The 22,477-nt window shown below is 39.1% G+C and overlaps 1 protein-coding gene across 2 annotated transcripts in view; it reads right to left on the reverse strand.

The window, feature by feature from the left end:
• Nucleotides 1-238: 238 nt before the first annotated feature.
• ARHGEF10 (Rho guanine nucleotide exchange factor 10) overlaps nucleotides 239-22,477 on the reverse strand; it is a 110,943-nt gene continuing 88,704 nt past the window's right edge. For both annotated transcript variants that reach the window (XM_063125097.1, XM_063125096.1), the window contains 3 exons: nucleotides 16,049-16,223; nucleotides 4,843-4,965; nucleotides 239-1,445 (listed from right to left, as the gene is read on the reverse strand). In XM_063125097.1, coding sequence (XP_062981167.1) covers nucleotides 943-1,445; nucleotides 4,843-4,965; nucleotides 16,049-16,223 — 801 coding nt within the window. In that variant the 3' untranslated portion in view covers nucleotides 239-942. The remainder of the gene's footprint in view (nucleotides 1,446-4,842; nucleotides 4,966-16,048; nucleotides 16,224-22,477) is intronic.

Genomic DNA, 22,477 nt, shown 5'->3' on the forward strand with positions numbered 1-22,477 from the left:
CTACCTCCATCCCAATGTTAATCAAAACATATATGCTATACACATAAATGGCATACATTCTGCTGCCAGCAACAGGATGTACTATAATTAAATGAGCATCAAGACATGAATCACTGACGGTACCTACTAAAATCTGCATTCAGTATAGTATTGGTTTTTTCCTTACTATTAGAAATGACCAAATGATAATAATAAAAAACCAAACAAAAACCCTACCCATGCACACACACACAAATGTCTTAATGAGTAAAAGGTGTAAAACATGTATTCCATGTTTCAAATTTTTAACATTTATTTTCTGCAACATTCATTTTTAAATACTGAACATTAAAGTATTAACTGTTTGCTTCAAAAGATATAACTCTAAAGTAGTATTTTTCCTAGCTACACATTTTTGTTTTATCTGACACTTCCTCAAGGAAATATATTGCAAGTTTATTTATGTCCTAGAATTAAGGTAGTACACAATTATTGGAATAATTATTGCTAAAAAATGTTTGGTAAAATGAACAGCATGTGCTTTCTATTGCACTGTAAGATTACTTAAGGAAGACCCATCTGTGGAATGCTAATTGATCTTTGCCCTTCATTTCGTGTTCCCTAGTCCATAACATTTGAATATAAATAATGGCAAATGGTAAAAAATACCTTAAAATAAATCCATATTTCAATTACAGAGCTTCCACTAACAGCTAAACATTTTCAAATACAGTTCTGATAGGAAATTCTTAGGATATCTTTAGGAATATTAATCAAGAAAGCCAGCCCACTGAATTCAAACAGACTAGTCTTACAAGAAGGCCTTTTCAAGAATTGACAGTTAACTGGGAACTCATATTGAGATGATACCAGAATTCTCTTTTGAAGGAGCTTCATCATAATGAAATTAGACTTTTTAAGCTAAAGTAGAGGTCTTTTACAAAGTCATAGCATATCATGATTTTAGATCTTTAATAGTGGAATCTGCCAAACCATCACAGATGAAACTAGTTCATCTGGTCGCTGTTGCTTAGACTTCTTGTTCACTCTTCTGTGTCCTTGTCCTCCAGAGATGACTAAGACAGATATTGCTTTCCCTTCTCTGGATTGACGTTTTCTACTCTGGTTAATAGAGACTTCTTTCAAAAGCTCATAGATAGCACTCTCCTCAGGCCTGTGTTCAGTTGTGTTTGATGTCACAGATCCAGAAGATGAAGACAAGTCACTTCTTTGAGCAATGGATCCTACTGAACCTCCCAGCCAAATAGCACTTTCATTTGGGTTGCTTAGAGAAGAACTGGGCCTCTCATTGTGAACAATGTTCTTCTGATCATCATCTTTCAATCCAGAACGAGGACGATTCAGACTATGCCTGGATTTGCTTTTACTTCGCTTGTTTGTCACAGAAGCCATTACAAGGAATTTAACAGGACCATTATGGGCATGGTAAGAGACCATTCCTCTTCCTGCAGCCAAAAGAAAAACTTTATTAGAAAAAAGAATTTATTACCTTTTTTTAAAAAAAGAAGGGATGTCTTTATAGGGAATGTCTGTATTGAGTGAACAAAAACATTACCAAGTTATAGTATCTTTTTTACATATTGTTAGATCACTAAGGTTTTAGGGACCAACTTCCTTGCTGTTGCACATCACTCTTTTGGGGGAAACTCAATGAGATGATCTACAATAGTCTTTCTCAATCTGGTGCCGTCCAGATGTTTTAGATTACAGCTCCCAACAGCCACAATCAGTATGGCCAATGGTCACGGATGTTGCAAGTTATAGCCAGAACATCTGGAGGGCAGGAGGCTGGAGAAGGCTGATCTATGTCGTGAATATACCTAAACATTATGGAAGAGACCTCATAACACAGAAATTGTTTTTGGCACCACCCTCATGGCAGATGTTTTCTGGAGTTCTTGGTTATCTTCTTTTGACTCCACGACCACTCATTAGTTCAAGCAGATTCCTGCTGCCCATAAATACTTGCAGATCACTCTCCTGCTCTTGCTGAACTACATGCAATATTTGTACTCCCAGCTCTCCTGCCATACCTGTGATACTTCCCTGCTACTACCCTTCCTTCCTGCTTGCCTAGCCCTCAGTCTACATATGCCATAAATTAAGCTATAGATTCTAAAATATCCGGCACTGCTTCGGATTGTAGGTGGCATATGTTATTTTTGAATGCTCCTCCATATAAACAAATTCCCAGCAGGCCGAGGACTAGCACATCATAATGGAGGAAGCCCTTTACCTGCTGTGCTGGTTTTCTATTTAAAGGATATAGGTAAACATTAAAAAAAAACCAATTTGCCATCTACTGCAGCCCATTTGACCACCTAATTCTGTTACATAAGTAGACCAAAGCCTTACTCCAGTCTAGATGGCTTCCCAAATTCTCACCTTGATCTCTCCCTTGCCCTCTCTCACAAGAGTAAGGCTTAGTTCAGACAACATGTTATTCAACCCAGTGTGAAAACTCCACTCAACGGCTGACCCCACACAACATGTTCTAACTCCACCATTGTGTGACTGTGGGCTACCATGGATTTGAGTAAAATTCATTGCGGTGTTTGATTGGCAGTTCCTCCATCCTCTCTGCTCTGCTGGTTTTCCCAATAGTATCCCAATCATCCTTTGCTGCGAAAACACAATCCCTGCAGCTCTCCTAGAGTGGCACTCCCTCCTTTCACCACTCTTGCCAGAGAACTCTGTAGCCAGTGGGAAAAGTCAACTCAACACAACGGAAAACTCCATGGAGCCCGTCACACAACACAACGGCTGTACAGGAACTCTCCTCTGCACAGCATTGATATTCTGCGTGGAGTGTCTTCCAAAAAATCTCCACCGTTGCGTGGAGTTTTCCCGCAAAACAACACATTTCTCAATGGTGGTGTAAAAACTTCACTGTGAAGTTCTAAAACCACCACTGAGAAACGTGTTGTCTGAACTGTGCCTAAGTCAAGTAAACAGAACTAAAAAATATTGGGAATGTTTTCAAAAGTAGCCTATTATACTGAAGTTACCTTCTGGCTCTAAAACAAATCAGCAAATATTAGAACATGCAGAGCTGAAGTTGACATACAGTTCATGCTTTGTTCTCTGTTTTCACAACAGTATGAGTAAGGGAATCAGCTGACTTGTTTTAGTTGGCTTTTCACGATCTCCACATTACTAGCTCTCTCCACAATTCATTGCCAAATATCTTGTTTTCAATTACACTTACTTCACATAGCATATATACATGTCAATGAAGGCAGCAGTGAAATAGATTATAAATTTTACTTGCAGGCCAGATAAAACGTTAAATAATTCAGGATACTGAAATGCAGTGACATTTTTTCTGTAAAGTATTATATTACTATGATGAAATAAAAAAAAATATAGCATTTTAAACAACAGGACATTTAGCAAGCTGCCTCTTTACCTAGTAACATATGGCTTGGTCTTTAAAAGCAGTTGACTAGCTCCTTCCTATCTTTCCTCTCTCATCTCACACTATTGCCCCGCTCGTGCTCTTCGCTCCTCTGATGCCATGTTTCTCACCTGCCCAAGGGTCTCTCCTTCCCTTGCTCGGCTTCGTCCATTTTCTTCAGCTGCCCCTTACGCCTGGAATGCTCTTCCAGAACATTTGAGAACTACAAGTTCAATCGCAGCTTTTAAAGCTCAGCTAAAAACTTTTCTTTTTCCTAAAGTTTTTAAAACTTGATTTTGTTCTGACTTTTATACTGCCTGTTTGGTGCATTCTCTTTCCCTCCTTATTGTTTTATTATGACTTAATTAGAATGTAAGCCTATGCGGCAGGGTCCTGCTATTTATTGTTTTACTCTGTACAGCACCATGTACATTGATGGTGCTATATAAATAAATAATAAATAATAATAATAATAATGTAACAACATATTAACAGAAAAACAGGGTTTGTGGAGGATCCCTACTTATTTGGAAACCTCCACAAGTATAGCTGTATGTGTGAATGCCTCCTCCCTGCAGATGCTTGCACTGTACGAGTGAACACTTGGGGATGGGCTACTTGGCATGGCCCCATTCCTGCTCCTGTGTTGAGGTAACTAGTTTAAATAATATCTGAATAGAGCTAATATGTAGAATGGATGGCAACTTGTATTAGTTAAAGCCAAGCAGATACCAATGTATTGGGGATTCCAAATTTTATGTGCACCGCCAAAAGATCCCCAGCTATGAAGTGTAGCCATCAAATAACATGTCTAATTAAGGTGTAATTACTGCCAGTCCTTTGAAGTTTCATAGACATGTATTATATTTTATTTTTAAACTCAAATGCTCAATTCAAAAGTTTCTGCAGCAATTACATTGAAGCACTACAGAATATTGTGTGAGGTGTGTGTGTGTGTGTGTGTGTGTGTGTGTGTATAAAGCTTTCAAGTATAGATCTCCAACCTTTCAGATCAGAACATCCACTTAATTTCAGTCTATCAATTTCTAACATACCCAGGAGTTCTGATATGAACAGGATCTTCACTAGTAACTATTTTCCTCATTCAGGTCACTTAGAAGGGGAAGAGGAACACATGAAGAGGAATGCTGATGCTAACCTCTCCAATGAAGTGGATGGGAAAGTTCATTTGCTACCGGGAAGGGCTTACCTTTAGATGGTGTATGTATGGCTTTCACAAGAGTATCAGAAATATGAGGGTGAGCTATAGTTTAAATAAAACAGCAACAAGAAGCTAAAACAATAGCAAAGACACTCCTATAAGCACCTCTCCACACACACCCTTATATGTATTATGTTGAAAGCGGCATGTTTGACTGAAGAACAATAGTTCAATGTATGTCACTGCTTGCTTGAATTATTTATACCTCAACTATTCTACTTACCAGTTACTTTCGGGATTCCCTGCAAACGAGGAACTGGGAGGGCTACTATAATCCCCAGATTTGTTCCAACCAGTAGTAAGCCATGGCATACCAGGAGGCTGGTCACAGAAACACGTTGCTGTCCTGCAAGATTTAGAAAGGACTGAATTACTCCAAAACCAGGATGTTTGTTATTATAAAACTGACCCTATTGCAAAGGATTTTAAATCTCTGCATTATTAGTGTTTTTTTTTAAAAAAAACACACACACACACACACCAGGTGTTTGAGGTTTTGTTTTAAACAAAACATGAACAATGAATCAACATTGCTGGTTACACGTAGCATCTGGTACACATAGCATCTGGTAAGGGCCCATCTAGCCAACCCTTAAGTTATCCAATGTTTATCGGATCTAGTTGATCTATACTTTCAAGCTGTTGCCGTATTAAGGAAGGAAACAAAAATGCTTTTACACATGCAATTAAAAAAAGGAAGTACCTACCACTAAGGTAAAATAGAAGAGGATATATTAGTATATTGTAAGAGATTCAGTTCTCTCTGTTAAATTTGCACACTGTCTACTACTCTATTATAATTAGCAGTACATATGGCATTCTGTAGACCAGCCTTCCCCAACCTGGTGCCCTCCAGATGTCTTGGATGACAACCCCCAGCACCAGGTTGGGGAAGGCTGCTGTAGATTAGAGCATGAGTGAGTTTCTTCTATTTACCGTACTATTGAAATTGTTCATTTAGGCAACTGCAAGATTATACCTAGCAGGCCAATCTATGCATGATTACTTGGAAATTAAAGCTGCAATCCTAAAGCAATTTATCTGGGAGTAAGCCCCACCGAACTCAATGGGGCCTACTTAGGAGTAGACATATAAAGGATTGCGCTGTAAGTCTACTGAGGGTTGTCTATATGCTTTGTATACCCTGTGGTGGCTGCACAGTGGTACTGTATAGTTTATAAGATGCAGCCGCCAACTCACACCCACCATCGGTTCCCCCCACGAAACTGTGCACTTAAAAAGCCACTGACTTACTGCAACTTTTTGCTTTAGTGTGAAGCCACCTTCTTCTTTGCTAGCACTATCGATGGTGACCTTGCTTTGCACTGAGGCTGGGGGCATTCCAGGGACAGATCAAGACCCACAGTACATCGGGGGATGTGTAGGAAGGCCAGGCAGATGGCAGGGGTCGGGGTCGGTGGCCGCCAGCACTGCCCAGAAGGCTTTCACTCCCTCCTGCCATGGAGATTTGCCACTCCTACTCCGCAGCTGTGATGCCACTGGGTTTTGAAGGAATGAGCAGGAAAGTGATACCATCAAGATGCCCCCTAGTTTAGTAATGCTTGCTCCAAGCATTGCAGCCTTAGTTGTATATGAACTGCAGAGCTCTCTGATTATTTTGTTTTTGTTTTTTAAAGTTTGCCATGGCTATAAAAATCCAGTAGCTTTTGGTCATCTCAAATACCCATGTTTCTACTTTTTTACATTTGCACCGAAGAACTTCTCCCACAGTACCCCTCCAAATGGCAACCTCACTTAGGGTGCTTCCATACAGAGGGGCTCCTGGTGGTACAGTTACAAGACATTGGGCACTATGTTGCAATTCCACCTTTCTCTCTTTAACAGATGTTCTGTGGTTAGAAAAAAGGCAGAAGCAGCAGCAGGAAAATATGGGAGAGTGATGAGTGGAAGACAGTGTTATCTGGACCCCCTGTTAAATATAATCCGTAAAGCAGAACAATGGCACAATAAAAGCCTCATCTGGAAGCATCCCCAGCCATCTTGTAGATATTTGGCAAAAATCCAGGTCTTTGCCAAATGGCTACTTTGGCTTTTATCCCGCACCTTTACTGCACCTTCTGCTTCTGGATTCTTTGTGGGATTAAGATAGATTCTTTACACAGCCTGTTTTTCTTTAAATGCATAATGCTACCTGCCATTTACACTGGTAGGTGGAACCTGGCTGGATGTTATATCGGATGTCAGCAGCGTTGTACACCTTCTGCCTACCCCCTCTGGAGTAGCCCCTCTCCACTTTCGGCATGAACTTTTCCATTTCCTTGCCTCTCCTTTTCACTCCCGCTGCCTCTGAGTTCTACCTCGGCCACTTTTATACAGAACCCACAGTACATTCACAACTTCAGAAGTCTGATCTACCCCCTCCCTCCCCCCCAGAAACAAGCAGTTACACTTTTCTCATTTGTGTGTACATCGGGATTGCGTAGAAAGGGGTTAAAGTTTTCTGGGCAGCAACTGCAGAGCAGAATGAAGCACCAGCTACGACCACCCCCCATCCCATTATAAAGTGCTCCAGTCTTAGCGGTCCCAGCAATCTCAGCCATGCTGCATTACTGCTGTGCCACTCAACTGTGCTTACAGAGTCCCCCATGTTGTGTTATGCAGGCCAACCAATAGCAGAATGGTGAAGAGGCAGGCTGAGGTGACACTCCCACCACCACACTGTCATCTTTGGCGATATCATCACAACTGCATCCTCAAGAACTGTCCACACAAAGTGGCTCATTGCACAATGGCAGAAGTATACGTGCAGGCAATGACAGTTTAATGGTGCGGCTGTAAAAAAATACTGCATTTTCCGCATTCAGAAATAACATGGGCGAAATGGAGATGGCACGGAAAAATAACTGGAGCTCCCAGAAAATATCTTGCATGAGGAATGACAATTGCACAATAAAACCCTGGTGCAGAGATCCCCTAAGAGTGAAGGGGAGAGAGCTAAAATAACACTACACCATAAAGCAAAATAAAATGTGTGAATAAAGACTTATGCTAACCTCCTACCTTAGTGACAAATGATGACCCAAGTAACATGTACCTATTTGCTATTTTTAATCTCTTTTGTCCACATTTTCTAGTTCAAAATAGTATACTCCAACCTACGGGAGGTTATTTTCCACCAGATTTAGTCAGTCTCCTCTCTCTCTCTCTCTCTCTCATTGCACAATTGAACAATTGTGTAAATGTGTGCTTCTTCCACAGTTGTATAATTCTGAAGTCATTAAAAGAGACAGAGAGGGAGAAAGAGAATTCATGCATCTTGAAGGACAATTACCTTAGCTGTAGAGGTATTTTAACTTTTCCCCTTCCTCCACTTGCAGTATCATGTATAGGAGTTCTAAAACTACAGATTTTAGCCTTGTTTCTGTTTAGAGTATTACTTATAAACTTGACATCATTTCATTTTGCGGTTATAGGAAATTTCTTATGCATCTCCAAAGGACAAATATTAAAACCAACAATAAAATATTAATGAAAGGCTCTGCATGGGGCAAAATGCCCAAGTGTTCCATCAGAACTGATCAGAGGGGCAGCCCTTGAGTAAAACTGAAAAGTCTGCCTTTGCAGCCACAGAAGGTGAATGACACTAAGAAGATCACAGCTGGAAAGAAGTAGAATACATCCATCAGAGGAAAGTTACTGGACCTCCCAAATAATGTCAGAAGCTCTAAGCTTGAATTGTTTGCAAAGGTCAAAATATATAAACATGGAATAATAAAATATTTCCTTAGGAAACAAAAGGCTTACACAGTGCAAAGGCCTGGTGAAGAAGTCATCATTCTGAATAGTAACCTGTCATTATTTCATTAGCATGTAAAAGTTTATACTTTTAATATAATCTATATAAATAATAAAGTCCAAATAAATAATCACATAAGGTGCTTCGAAATAAAGATTTGATTGTGTAACCAACTGCTTCTAATACAGAATTTTATAGGGGGCGGTCTAGATGACATCCACAGTTTCTAAAATAAAAATGTAAAATCATGCCATATTGTATACAAATCAGGTACTTAAGCTGGTTTTAACCTCTTCCCAGTATTCAAGGATGCACATGGGAAAAGATCTTGGTTAGACACATATCAGCTTCTGATTATGGTACTTCCAGATGGAGAGATCCTAACACTAATAATTGTGTTGCTATTATGGCTGGGTCTAAATTTTAAGGTTTAAGTTACTTAGACAAATCCAAACCCACCCGCCCCCATAAAGTCCTTCCTCTCTACAGCTACAGTTCTGCGTGTAGTTATGCACACTCAGACCCACCGATGGCCAAACTACATATTTATGAGAGTTCCATAACTTGATCTCTCAATAGTTTTGTTTTTGCTGTGACAGAGCTACTGAACTGCCAATTTCTTCAAAGCAGATGCGGGTCGGAAGAGATGTTTAATCCTTTCCCCAATCAAAATTGTAACTTTCTCCCAAGCAGATGTTTTTCCACTGAGAAAGAAATATCAAGGAACCTGTGTTTTTCCATTGCTGAGCAAATAGAAATGTGAAGGGGGCATTTTAACTGTAAACATGGCACAAGAAGGAAGAGTTAGGCTCCTGTTCTGCTGCACAGCTGCTTTGAAGACATAGGCAGCACACTATACCCACACCCTCTGCTGTTGCATTTCAGGAAAAGCAAATCACAATGCAAGCCTGGCAGGGTTGAACTTTGTATCCAGCCCTATTTTCATACATTTGGTGGCTGTATGAAGGGACCTTATATTCATACAGATGTATTTATGTAAGGCATTTTGGGCCTATTCGCTTTATGTCCAACTGCATGGCTGACAAACACATTGGCAGGACAACATATCGCAACTCCATGATCCCCTTACACATTGGGTGAATGTGTGAGGGAGAGTTATGTGTACACCCACCCATCCCCCAAACAATAGGGTAATCAAATTATGGATCTCCCATATAGTATGTAATGTGGCCCTAATTTTGATTGGACTAATTTAAAAACACACAAAAACACCTCTGCATAATTCCACACTCATATCCCTCAGTGTGGTGCCTGCCAAGTTCCCTGCCCACATCTGATTTTTTAAAAAACTTGAAAAAATGTTTGAGGCAGGTATGCTGCAACTGTAGTGCCAGCTTTAGTGCCATCTATATTTCCAAGAAACGTATTTGGGACACACATCAGCCCCGGAGGTAAACTTTTGTTTTGATATGTGCCCAGCCACCCAAAAGGAAAAGAGCCAGAGGTATGGTAGTAGGGCATTCCCCCACACTTCTTCTTGCTTTAGTGTTGCCCACTACTAGCAGCAGACAGAAAATTGCCAGTTGTTTCTGCAGCCACTGCCACTCAGTTCCTGTAAATTGGCAGGTTAGTGACAAGGAAACCCAAGCACCATAGCTGCAAATGTCAGCTGTTTGGACTGGAGGCAGTAATGGTAGCTGTGCTTTGGGATGCCAAACTGCTCATTTTCTCAGTAGGCCTGGTAGCTCCCCTCCTTCCTGCCAACGAGCAGTTTGGTTATAAAATTAAACACTCCTACATAATCCTTCTGTCAAGTTATATCATTTTCTGAGATATTATATTGTTCACATCTGTGGAGAGGGTGGCCTGTGGTACTTCACTGCCCACCTTATGCACGGCATATCAACACACGCAGTTGATAATCAGAGTTTACATGGTGAATATCTCCCTTACACAAACAGTTGGTGGTAAGGATTTACTATAGCTATCACACCCTCTCCATCAAGTTTTTGGCAGGAATGAGGCTGCAGCAGCTACACAGTAAAACTTTGAAGTTCTGCTTCCCCACAGTGCTCCCTGCCCCCCAGCTGCCAATAACTGAACTCAAAAGTGCAGACACATCTATCACACAAAAATGTGTGCTTGGCTCTATAGCATTCACTTTAGTATTTTGGAGACATCAACATCTTGGGGTGGGGTGGGGTGGGGAGGAAGACTCAAGGCCTGTCATGTCACATCAGGACTACAGAATGTCTAACTGGTGATTTGTACCAGTCAAATAACACTATTTCCACATGTGAAAATTGGAAGTGATTATCCAGCAATTTAACATCTTGAATGCAGAAGGCAAACTTGAGAACAAACAATAGGAAGTGAGGTCAAACGGAAATCCCCTGCTCTTAAAATGACGGAACAGTTGGGAAACAAGGAAACACCTGTTTTGGGATGTGAACATCTAAAATGTATAATTAATGTAAGATGGTAAATGCATAAGATTATTTCTTTGGATGTTTCCAGATAAGTACATATTGTTAGAGAGTATGCAGCTTTGTGAATTTTATAACTGCTATTCTCTGGAATGGTTCCTGAACGGTTCAGTTTATGATCTTCAGCAGTTCAAAATAAGCTCTTTTGGGATAAAGTAACACAGTATAGGACTTAAACAGTTAACTAATGAGAGTAAAACTCTCAAGGAGCCACAACCCTACAATACATTTTTAATGTTAAATTGTCTGCATTAATGTCATCTTTGACTCAGATGCTCCATTCACATAAAGATGGTCATGGTCATAAGTATGCACATACAATAATCCAATTGGATTTTTCAGGGAGAACATGAATTGCTATATGAAAAATGCTTATACTCTAAACTGAGTCTCTTCTATTTTATATAGCATAATTCAAGTGTTCAAGTTGCTTCACATGCATTTGCACCTTTACTCACTATACTGCACCACCTCTCACATAATTTATTGTCTTCTAGGATTCAAGTTAAAGCTTTTCTTCAGGCCTAATCCTAGAGAGACAACTGATGAATATATTCTGCAATCCAAAAGGTATCTGAAGGCAATATTGGGGTGCTACAAAATGCTAAAACTGTATTGATAAATCTTGCACAAAATCCTGTTTGATTTTCTTTGCAAAAGAGAACTCCCAATATTATTAAATTACATAACCTTCAAGTCTTTATGTTTCATTATTTTGTTCAAATCCACCCTCTTCTATAGACATATTTAAAATAAAGGCAAGTTGATATTTACAAGGGGTGAGAACTTATTACTGTTGTATTACTTTTTTCCAAAAAGGAGGAAATGTTATATTTTCCTAAGCCCCACCAGTTTCCAGGAAACACATGTCACACTACAAGATAAAGAATGGAAACCACCCTTTGTTACATAGGTAAGCTCTCATCAGTTGTTAGACAAAACCCAATTTTTTATTCCTGAGTCAGCATTGTTTTGAAAGGACACATGTTTATCAAATTTCTCTTTCTTTCTCACACAAAATCATTGGTGTTACAATATTACAATGTATACAAAGACAGCTCACTATATAATAAAAAAAAGATGGATTTATGAGAAGTCCACAGTGTTCATAGCAATATGGACTTGGCACATTCTTACAGCTAAACATGAGTTAGTTAGATCAGACTAACAGGCATGATTGAAAGGTGTCAAATTTATTGTAGCCTAGAATGATGTAACCTAGTCTTTCCTGCCTTGAGCTGATCTACTGGACAAATGGCCAGAATATGCACTACAAAGCATCCTATTTCCATAAACACGCACATTGGTGCACTTTTCTGCCTGTGCAAGACTTCCTGTGCCACTGCAGTGGTCATAGGATTGGGGGATAGGGGAGATCTACATTCGTGCAACGTATTTATTTATTTAAAGTATTTTTATCCCACTGCTCAGCTAAAAAGGCTCCCGGAGCAGCTCAAGTATAATCAGTAAAAGAAGACAGTCCCTGACTGCAGGCTTTCAATCTCAAAAGACACGACACATAAGGAAAAAGTAATGAGGAAAGAGATAAGGAAACAAGAGAAGGTATTTTTGTTGCTATCAATAGCAACATTGTTATTGGTTGTTAATGACTTATGGTGCGGGGGAGTGTTAGAAAGAGGTTTTAAATGTCTACAAGCTGAGTAAACTTGGAGGGTCATCAGACAAGCGTTTTATAGCATGATCGTTACTGGCCATTCATGGATGTTCACAGGTCCTTTTGATAATGCTGTCCACCTCCCACTCCCACTGCTCTTCCATCAAATAATATGACCTGAAAAATCCATATATTTTTTACTAAAACAATACCTGCCACCATTTCCTGCTGTGTGCAGGAGAAGTGGCCAGATAAAAACGCCCACTGAATGGGCCATGTGGTTGTTGCTTGCTTCCTCTCTCTTCTCCGTGTGAAGAAAGAGGAAGCTACTCATCCCTATTGTGGGACAGTAGCAGGAGGCAAAACAACGGTGGGGAAACATGATTCTCCCCCCACCCTCCCGTCTGATGAGGCTCTAGATCAAGCTGCTATAATGTCACCATGTTATATATATTTTTAAAAAATTAACTCAAGAACTCTGTAGGAATGGTCTGAAAGTACATGATGACACAGTTGTACAGCTGAGGTGAAGCAGGTCTTATGAGAGGCCTCCTATGAACTCTGTAAGTTAATACATAATTATTTAAAGGAAGAACGTGGTTTGATAAATAAATACTCTTAAGTATACCATGGTCACATTTACATGACTGCATGTCTCCTTGGATGTTTTCTCTAGAGACTAGTAATAATGTGTTACAGCTTAAGGAGCTCTTTCTTTAGCTCAAGTTTAGAGGAGATTAGACAGACAGGAGTTCTTCACTCACCATGTTGTTCCAAGGTCAATGAAACAGTCTGGGCTATTTTTAAGTTTTCCAATATTTTTGATTTTGCAGCTCCCCACTGGCTAGTTCTATTTCACCAGATCCTACCTTAAGCTCTTATTCTCCCCCTGTGGTGCATTAGCACAACAAAAAGCTAAGCTCACTGATATTGCTGCTCCATGGTTCTACTTATATTAAAGAGTGGTATTAGTAACACATTTATGGCTATAATTTCCAGATTATTGGGCTGCCTCAGGTTGAGCCTGCAAATATATTTCCTCAAAGATGTTCTGCTAGTGAAACAGAGCACATCACCGATACTGAGAGCCAAGCTAGACATGATTTGGCAATTGATAATAGTCTGTCTTAATGAATTGTGGGATGTTGAGAAAATGAGCACTGAGAAGTGAGCGTTCACTGAGTCAAACTTTTGGTTGCTTATTCCCGAACAACATGGAGTTCCAGGTTCAGATGTCACCAAAACCAATCCACAGTGGAAGCAGGCAGATGCATGGGAACCAGCACGCACATTCGCTGGCTTGAGCTTGTCTTCTCAACCACTCATAGTTTGTTAACCATGGGTTGTTACAATGTGCGAAAATGTGAAAAGCAAATTTCTGCATTCCTAGCAAATGGATTTTTTAAATTGTGATCCATGGAATAAGCACATCTAGCAATGCCACCTGCTGCTACCTAGCAACAGTTCCCCTTCTCCCTGTGTGTTCAATACAGCTACAGAGGTAGGAGGAATTGAGGTTTCATTTAGAAGCTTTTCATGTGATGATTATAAAATAAGATGTAAGGGACCACAAGAAAACAGGACAGGGGCCTGCAATACAGAGTTTTAGAAACAGTTGTCCTAGGAGAAAACTGCTTCTGTTTCGAATGCTGGAGAGGCAGAATTGAGGGGCATGATTTCCAATTTCTATCTTTGGCCCCTTTTCCAGAGTTAGTTTTAACAAAATAAGCCCATTAACTGCAGAACAATTATAACTGATCTAAAGGGTCTAAAGTGGAAGGAAAGGAATATTAAAAGCAATCTTAAGGCAGCTGGTCAATCTGGGTTTACACTCCATTTTGCTACAATCTGACGCAAAATGCTTACGGATTGATTTCTCTTGCCCTCTCCCTCCCCCCCCACCAATCTCTCCAAAATATTTTCTATAAACACTGAAAATATTTCAGTCTCTGCCTATTTTTCCTTCTACACTGAGGTACTTTTGCCCCTCAGCAAGTTCTATAAATTATCTGTGTATGTTCGCACCATATCCTATTGTTTCATGAAGAAGATCTTCTTTACTAAAGTAGCCTGATCAGAAGAATTAGCAAACAAAATATTTAGTACAAACGAAGTTCCACTGAATCCCCCACAGGGTCCTCAAAAGTGCAATGAATGCAGATGTGCAGGAAAACTACATTAATTCAGCATTGATGATCGTTCGCTCCTTTTCACAAATATTGTATATTACATAGAGATCAATGCGTATTTCTGTTTTTGTTTTCAACTTTCGCTGGCTTTTACCAGGGTACAAATGATTTCACAGAGAACTCCCAAATCTATGTTTAACATAAAATGAAACACAGCTGTTTAATCATTTTCGCACAGTGTCTATCTAGATATAAAGAACTCTACTAAAACTTTTAAGTAAACAGTCCGAATACAGTAAAAAGAAAAAAAAACATTCTTCTGACAAAATTGAAGCTGATGGAACATAATGTTAGTGACACCAGGGGATATATATAATTAACCAAGCTCTTCAACAGAAAGACACAGTTTACGTTATATTGTTTTATTGCCATGGCAATGACAGCTAAGACTAAATATTTTGCAACTACCGTTTTCTTCTTCCATTAAGCACACTGAAGTACTCACTTCTAACCACAATATAAAAACAGTTCACCCCTCAGAACACATATTAAATCCTTTTGCGCAATGAGAACAGACTGAATGAATCTCCACTAGAACTCAGGGCAAGGATAAAAATGATTGGCTGGAAAATAACAACCCAAAATGTAATTTTATTAAAATGAGAGCGCTAACATTTTGAAGTTAATAGAAAAAGTAAAAGCACTAGCAGTGGATGGGGATGGTTCTACCATATTTGTGACCAGTTAAGGACTGCCTGCATCTGCTGCTCTAAATTTAGTGGAAAACACACAAACTAGAAATTACTTTTAAAATGTCTGCTATGTTTCCAGCTGCAAATAAAGCTGGATAAAGTTGAATTTGTGGACTCCATACTATTTCTACAAAAATAGTAATTGTTGGTGACATCTAGGTTACAAAAATGAAAAAATGCCTGCAAATGCCCTTCAAGATTTAGTTTTACTAAGGAGACAAAGGAAATAAAAGCATCAGGATTATACATGACATGTAACAATCATGAAGGCTTTACAATCATGTTTTATGCAATGTTCTTAGCCTGGTCTGTTAATGAGATACATTTTTCCATTCCTTTGTCAAGAATTAAAAAGACATCTTAAAAATAAAACAACTGGTGCATTTTTGTGGTGTGTTGCTTTTATTGCTGGCTGGCATAAAAAAATGCCTTTCATTTTTAAATCGTAAATTATTTTTTGCGGGGAGGTTGCATGGAATTATATTACCAATTTTTCAACCTCATCATGCATTTTCCCTAAAAATAAAAAATAAAAAATATTTTAACACTCCTGTTCCAGCAGTGGTTTAGTTAACATCAGACCAATATTATGATTGAAAGAAAACTTGCATTTCTGATTATTATTTTCCTGTTTGGGTGTCATGTCCATGAAGTACTAGAGCATTGGCAAGAATTGCACAATCCAAACAAAACAGTGATGCCATTGCTAAGCATATATAATATTGGTACCTGACAACATATTGAGAACAAGAGTAGCAACGTTAACGTCTTGGAGATGCTTAAGGGTTTCGGTGTGGAAAAGGCGAAGTGTAGATCCTGATGTGAAGGCAATCCAGATCCCAACTCCTGCCACAGCCATATGAGAAATTACCATCCCTTCCTCTTGATGAGCTTCAAAATGGCACTGCATAACAGACAGAAGTCATTGAATATTATATAGTAGACCAAGCAATATCAGTAGTCAATATTTAGTTGTTTGCTTAGGGAAAAATCTTGTACCCATTATAACAGGGTCCCTAAAGTTTTTGGACCCATGGGCACATTTGGGAATTTGAGAAAACTGCTGGGGGCACCACCACAAAATGTCTAATAAGTGTATCTCTGCTTTGGCAACTACCTGTTGTATCTATGGATCTCAGGCTGCATCATATTTAGCAAAACTTTTTGTTTCATGTGTATTGGCACCAGAACGTCTCTTTAATAAGGAATTGTCTAATTCAGCTAATTGCTGGTTACAATTAATGGTTCTTTTAAACATGTTTTGGCAGTGTCCAATAGTTGCTTCTTTTTGTGAGATTATTACACAGATAAAGTTTGTACTGCAACTGTCTTTAATATTCACTGATGTACACGTGTTTAAATTGTTTACCTGCTTCATGGAAATTAACAAATGGTGAGTATAAATAGATTCTCTGTGCCCTTTTGACAGTTGCAAGACTGATATTACAACATTAGAAAGATAAACACCTCCTATAATGCAATGGACTGAGAACACTTTCAATATCTGAATGGGTGGCATATAGATCCCACCTTCAAATGGATACATATTTGGATATTTGGTCCATTATTGTTGAAGCCAATGTATAACTGCTAGAAAGCTCACATTTCATACAAACCCATGTACATATATTGAAAAATGGGGGGGGGATTAAATATTGAGTGTCCAAGGGCTCCATGTTGGGGACTGCTTTGTGGGCATTGTTTTGGGGACACCTGCATTATAAGCTATACACTCTTTTGCTCCCCTGACACGTATGGATTTTCTAATAATTATTAGAAAATCCCAAATGGTTGTCACTCAGTGCCTAATGAAAAATTAATTTGAATATTGAGATTCCGATACTCCTATTACAGGGTTGTATCTCCATGAATGAAACAGCTCCCCGCATTTGCACAATGGATTAGGATCAAATGGAATCTCCATGCTGGGGAAAGGGGATTTTCAACTATTTACCCTTCCCTCTGCAGGCTGCTCCCATGTTGTTCCACAGAAGATTCCCCAACCTTCCAGAGCATTTTGGGGGGAAGCCCAGGAGAAAGGAGAAATCAGCAAAAAATCACCTCTCTACTCACTATGAGCTAAATTACAAGTCTGGATCCAACTCTTAATCTCTTTCCTAAGGGCCAATTCACAGCTTGCTTTTTGATCTTGAGTATCAGCTTAATCTGGTTGAGGACAGAGTACTGGACTTTGACTACATGGCTGCACTCAGCCATGGAAATTGCCACCTTCTGAACCTGCCTCGGAGGAGGCACCTGGAAGAGGGCTTTAAGATGACGATATTGTAGGTTCACTCATCCCTAAATACCTTAACAAGTTGTGGAAAAGATGGCCTCATACTTGTAATACCAACCCATTCAAAACAAAAAACATGGATGCAGTGGTTCAAAATAGATCCCACGTGGATATTTTTCTGAAACGATACTGAACTTATCCAGATAAGGGTGTAAGCAAAAAGCTCCATTTGAAGGATTAAATGTGATAGCCTTCAGTTATGTTATCCTGAAGGCAACAAAACAAAACAGTTCCGTAGCCACTACTTCAGAACTATGGGAACAGATGGCACCCCCAAAGTAAAGAACAAGGCAAGAAGAGGTGGGGGTGGAAATCAATTTACTCACATTAATCATGAGGAAGTTCAATGATGGAAGAGTTTTTTTTAACCTAAGTCATGAAGGCAATTAATAAAAGTAATTTCTTTCCTGTTAAAAGGCATTTAAGATAAGTAAAAAAGAAAAAAGAAAAGAGCAGTACAGGGGGAGAAATGCTGATATTAGGGATAAATCTTTAAAAGTGGATTATTTTAGGATCGTTGGTTGCTGTGATACTATCATCGTGCGACACTGTGCAGTATTATTTCTTTATGATTAATATATGGTAAGAGAACATGATGAATGTTAGTACACTTCAAAGCTGACTTTTCAAGGGAAGAGAAGAGTTTGCTAGCCTAGGTGCTACTTGAAAAACGAATGACTGTATTATTCCAATGTAAGATACTAAGGGTTTGACCACATGGTAGCCTTCTTGTGGGTGCAGCTTGCTGTGTTCCATTTTTTTTTAAATGCAGAATTTTATGGTATTTATCACACTGCCAAAGTTTTCTTCCTGCCACCCACCTCAGTATGTAACACAATCTTTTCGTCGTCCCCCCACCACCATTTCCCTCCCATTTCTGTGTTCTTTTGTGGGATATTTAAATAACTGAAGAGGATTTATGGTGGAAGTTTACAAAATAAAAAGGGAAAACAGCCATGTTTGTACTACACCAATTGGAAATGAAATGACACAAAAGGGGAGTGAAATTGTGCTACATGGACAGGCCATTCAGAAATATCACAGTAAATAACACAACTATGTTCCCCACAGAAATACCAAAAGGCTCTAAAAAAAAATAAAAGAATCACACCAGTGATTCTTTGTGGTACTATGATGTGCCAGGGGGGGAAATAGGCCCTTTAAATTACTAGTTTCAGCTTTGTAGCCAGCACAATATATTCATTGTTTTTATTTATTATTCAAATATTTATTATTCCAACTTCTCTAGAAATGAAAATAATTGTGGGGATGCTCACGATGTAAATATAAAAAATAATTGAAGGGCCAACTGTGTCCAAGAGATACCACAAAATAACTGACTAATGGACCAGTGGCAGGACAGAGGAGTCACTTTAAAATACAAAATGTGGAAGAAGGAAACAAAGGGCCAGAAACTGAAAGAAACTGGACTTGACTTGTGTCTGTGGCCTTAGCTAGACCTAAGGATTATGCCAGGCAAATGGAGGGGTCATCCCTGCCTGCTCCCGGGATCCCCTGTGTGTTATTTGGATGTATAGGGATGATCCCAGGATATAGGCTTGGTCTAGCCATGGCCTGAGTCAACACATTAGGATCTTAACTGCAGTGATAGACATTGTGGGGATGTTATAGGGAATATAATGCTATATTGAGTGTCATGAGAAGCCACTGTTTCTATTTCGCTTCCAATTTATTGTGGAAGAGCAATGCCTCAGCAATGCTAAAAGGGACCTAGAGTGTCGTCAGATGAGTGTTTTATAGCATGCTCATTACTGGCCACTCACGGATGTTCGCAGGTCCTTTTGACGATGACAATGCCTCCTGAGCGCCTCCTGCTCCTTCTGCTCGTTTTCCCATTAAAAAATAAGACCTGGAAAATCCGAATTCTTTTACTGCAACAATACCTGCCGCCATTTCCTGCTGTGTGCAGGAGAAGCAGCATAATAAAAACGCCCACTGAATGAGCCACATGGTTGTTGCCTCTTTCTTCCCCATGTGAAGAAAGAGGAAGCTGTTCACCCCTATTGTGGGATAAAAGCAGGAGGCAAAGCAACGGTAGGGAAACACAATTTTCCCTCGTCTGATGAGGCTCCTAATTTGGTGATGTGGGGCAGATAATTTTCCAGTCCTTTATTTTTCTGCAGAACATTGTCTATGCCATAACTTCATTAGTAAAAATGAATGTATGCTAACTGCAAATACAATATTAGGAAACCTTGGCAGTTATACAATTGAAATTATTTTTTTCCAGGTGATAATTCCTAGAATATGTATATATGTCATTGAAATGCATACAAATCTCAGAGTGAAATGTAACTAATAAATAGTGATAGCGAAACTACAGGTACCTCAACAACCTTAGTGGAAGAGAACTAAACTCTGTTGAAATAGATGAGTGGTTGTCAGCATATTATGCACAGTTCTTTGGATTGCTAAAATTAGTGGGTCTACAGTTTTCAGTACATGCGATTTTTTTTTTTTTTTTAGTTTTGTCGTTTACTGAACGCAAGTAAAATAAGCATGCTACATTAGACCTCCCTAATTTTCATCAGAAACTTGTGACCCTTCGGATGTTTTGGCCTATAGTTCCTATTAGCTCTAGACAGCATAGCCAGTAGTTAGGGATGATGGAAGTTGTAGGCCAAGACATCTGGAAAGCCACAAGTTGCCCACCCCTGCTCTGGGGAATCAGAATTTTTTCCAATGCAAACTTCATTTTTCTTCTGCAAATTAAGGAACATTTTCCAGAAATATTTCCAATTCAAAATTTTCCAGAAAACCCACATCACTGGCCTAGTTAGAAGCAAACATTCATGGTATTATTTCAGGGCTCCACAAATGCATGTAACATGGAAGGGGAAGAGAGCAGGTGTGGGAATTTGAACCAGGGGACGCCCCCCCCCCAAAGAAAAACATATATCTGCTCTACAACGTAACACCTGATCCCCAGGTGTTTGGGTTGTTGTTGTTTTTAAAGGAAGGCATATAAGTACCTTAAATAAACAAAGAATGGTGTTGTCTACTTTCTATTTAAGATCTGCTTTCACCATTATTTAAATTACAACTAGCTAAGCTTTGACCAGCTCATTGGAATTATATGAAGTTGCTTCTAATTCACACTAAAGAGAATGGCACTAAAACAAAACAAAAGCCATTAAAATAGTTTTGCTCTGTGGGTTTCCACACAAATTATAGCTGGTGTTACTTCTTTTAAAAAACCTGTCAACCAGCAACAATGGAATTAATCAAAACAGATGTCAAATAAAATGGGGAGGTAAGAACAAATCTCAAGCAGGCTGTTTACTAACACATCTTCAGGCTAAAATCATATACTGACTTATCTGGAAGTAAGTCCCAGGGGCTTACTTCTGAGTAGACATGGATTAGGGCTGCACTGAAAAGCACATACATTTGCATGCAAACACACACACTCGCTCCAAAAAGCCCAGCTGGGAAGAATGTTTTAGAAGACAGAATAATATCATTTTTAAATTATTTGAGTGTTGTAAGACAATACAAATCAGAGTATAAAAAATCACAATCAAGCACCTTCAAAAATATGTAGGCTGATATAATAACTACGTTATTATAGCAGCTGTGAGGTTAGACTGACGTAAAAGACTCAGAATTCACTGAGCTGGGGAAGTTACATAGAGCTGCCATCCGTGGCAAAAGCTGAGAATGTGATCGTCAACTGGACAAGACAGGAATATGTCCCACTTTTGTAGAACTCTAACTGGAAGTGCATTTTATTTTATTTATTTATTTATTTATTTATTTGATATCCGGTGTGGCCTCCCCACACCGCCTGACCCAGCCACTAGAATGAATCTTCCCAGGATTATCACAGATGTCCCTCACTGTACTCCAAACACAACACAGACTTCTCCCTTCCCACTGACCCCTGCAATTATAGTTTTACCTCTCTTAAGCAGAGATTAAATAATTTGGGAGGAATGCCATGGCCCCCAGGTGGATAGATTAATGTTAATTGAAATATCTTGGTGTAACAAGGGATGGTAGTTTTCATTATAAGCATGTGTTCTCTGGTGCAAGTTGCCTTTCCACAGCTGTAATGGTTCTTCCCTTTCATCCTGCCCCAAAATAAATACCCCAGCCCTTGGCATCTGGCCTAGATTGAAAATGGAGATGAACTCCCTGAAGAACAACTTTCCAAGGCAGTGAGTTATTTTATTTAGATTCCTCTGTTCCAGGTTGGGGTGGGGACTTGTGCCATATTTGATACAATTCAGGCCCCAGCTATTGTCACATCTATCAGCAAACTCATACTAGGTTCTTATTAATTCCCTACCAGTAGCAAGAAGAATATTTCTCACTGTCTAGGCCCTTAGATGATTACCCTTTAGGTTTCTTCAGCAAACAAGCAAGAATCTATTCTGTTGGTACAGCTGCTAGCAATTTTTAAAGGCGTTTCTCTTATCACATGCTGTATTTACCAGCTAATTCATTATACTTCCAGACAATGCATGCTTCAGTTTGTAAAACTCTCAGCTGAAATTTCAAGGGAGATTGTAAACTGCCATGGACATATTTTAGGTAGATCTATTTTGCTCACTAGTTACTCTGGTCTCAGTGTTTTCCCTTGTCCCGATGTCCCCCCGTGCCTTAGATTATACTGGAGCAATGGGGATGGTCCTTATTTATTTATTTATTTATTTATTTAATTTTATTACGTTTATATACCGCCCCACAGCCGAAGCTCTCTGGGAGGTTTACAACAATTAAAAATGGTAAACATTAAAAGTATATAAAATTTAAAAACCATCAAAAACAGTATAAAAACATCAGTATCCACTTAAAAACAACAGTTCTGGGGTCCATTAAAAACAAACTTAACGTTG

This window comes from Elgaria multicarinata, chromosome 4 (genome assembly GCF_023053635.1).
Source record: "Elgaria multicarinata webbii isolate HBS135686 ecotype San Diego chromosome 4, rElgMul1.1.pri, whole genome shotgun sequence".
NCBI lineage: Eukaryota > Metazoa > Chordata > Lepidosauria > Squamata > Anguidae > Elgaria > Elgaria multicarinata.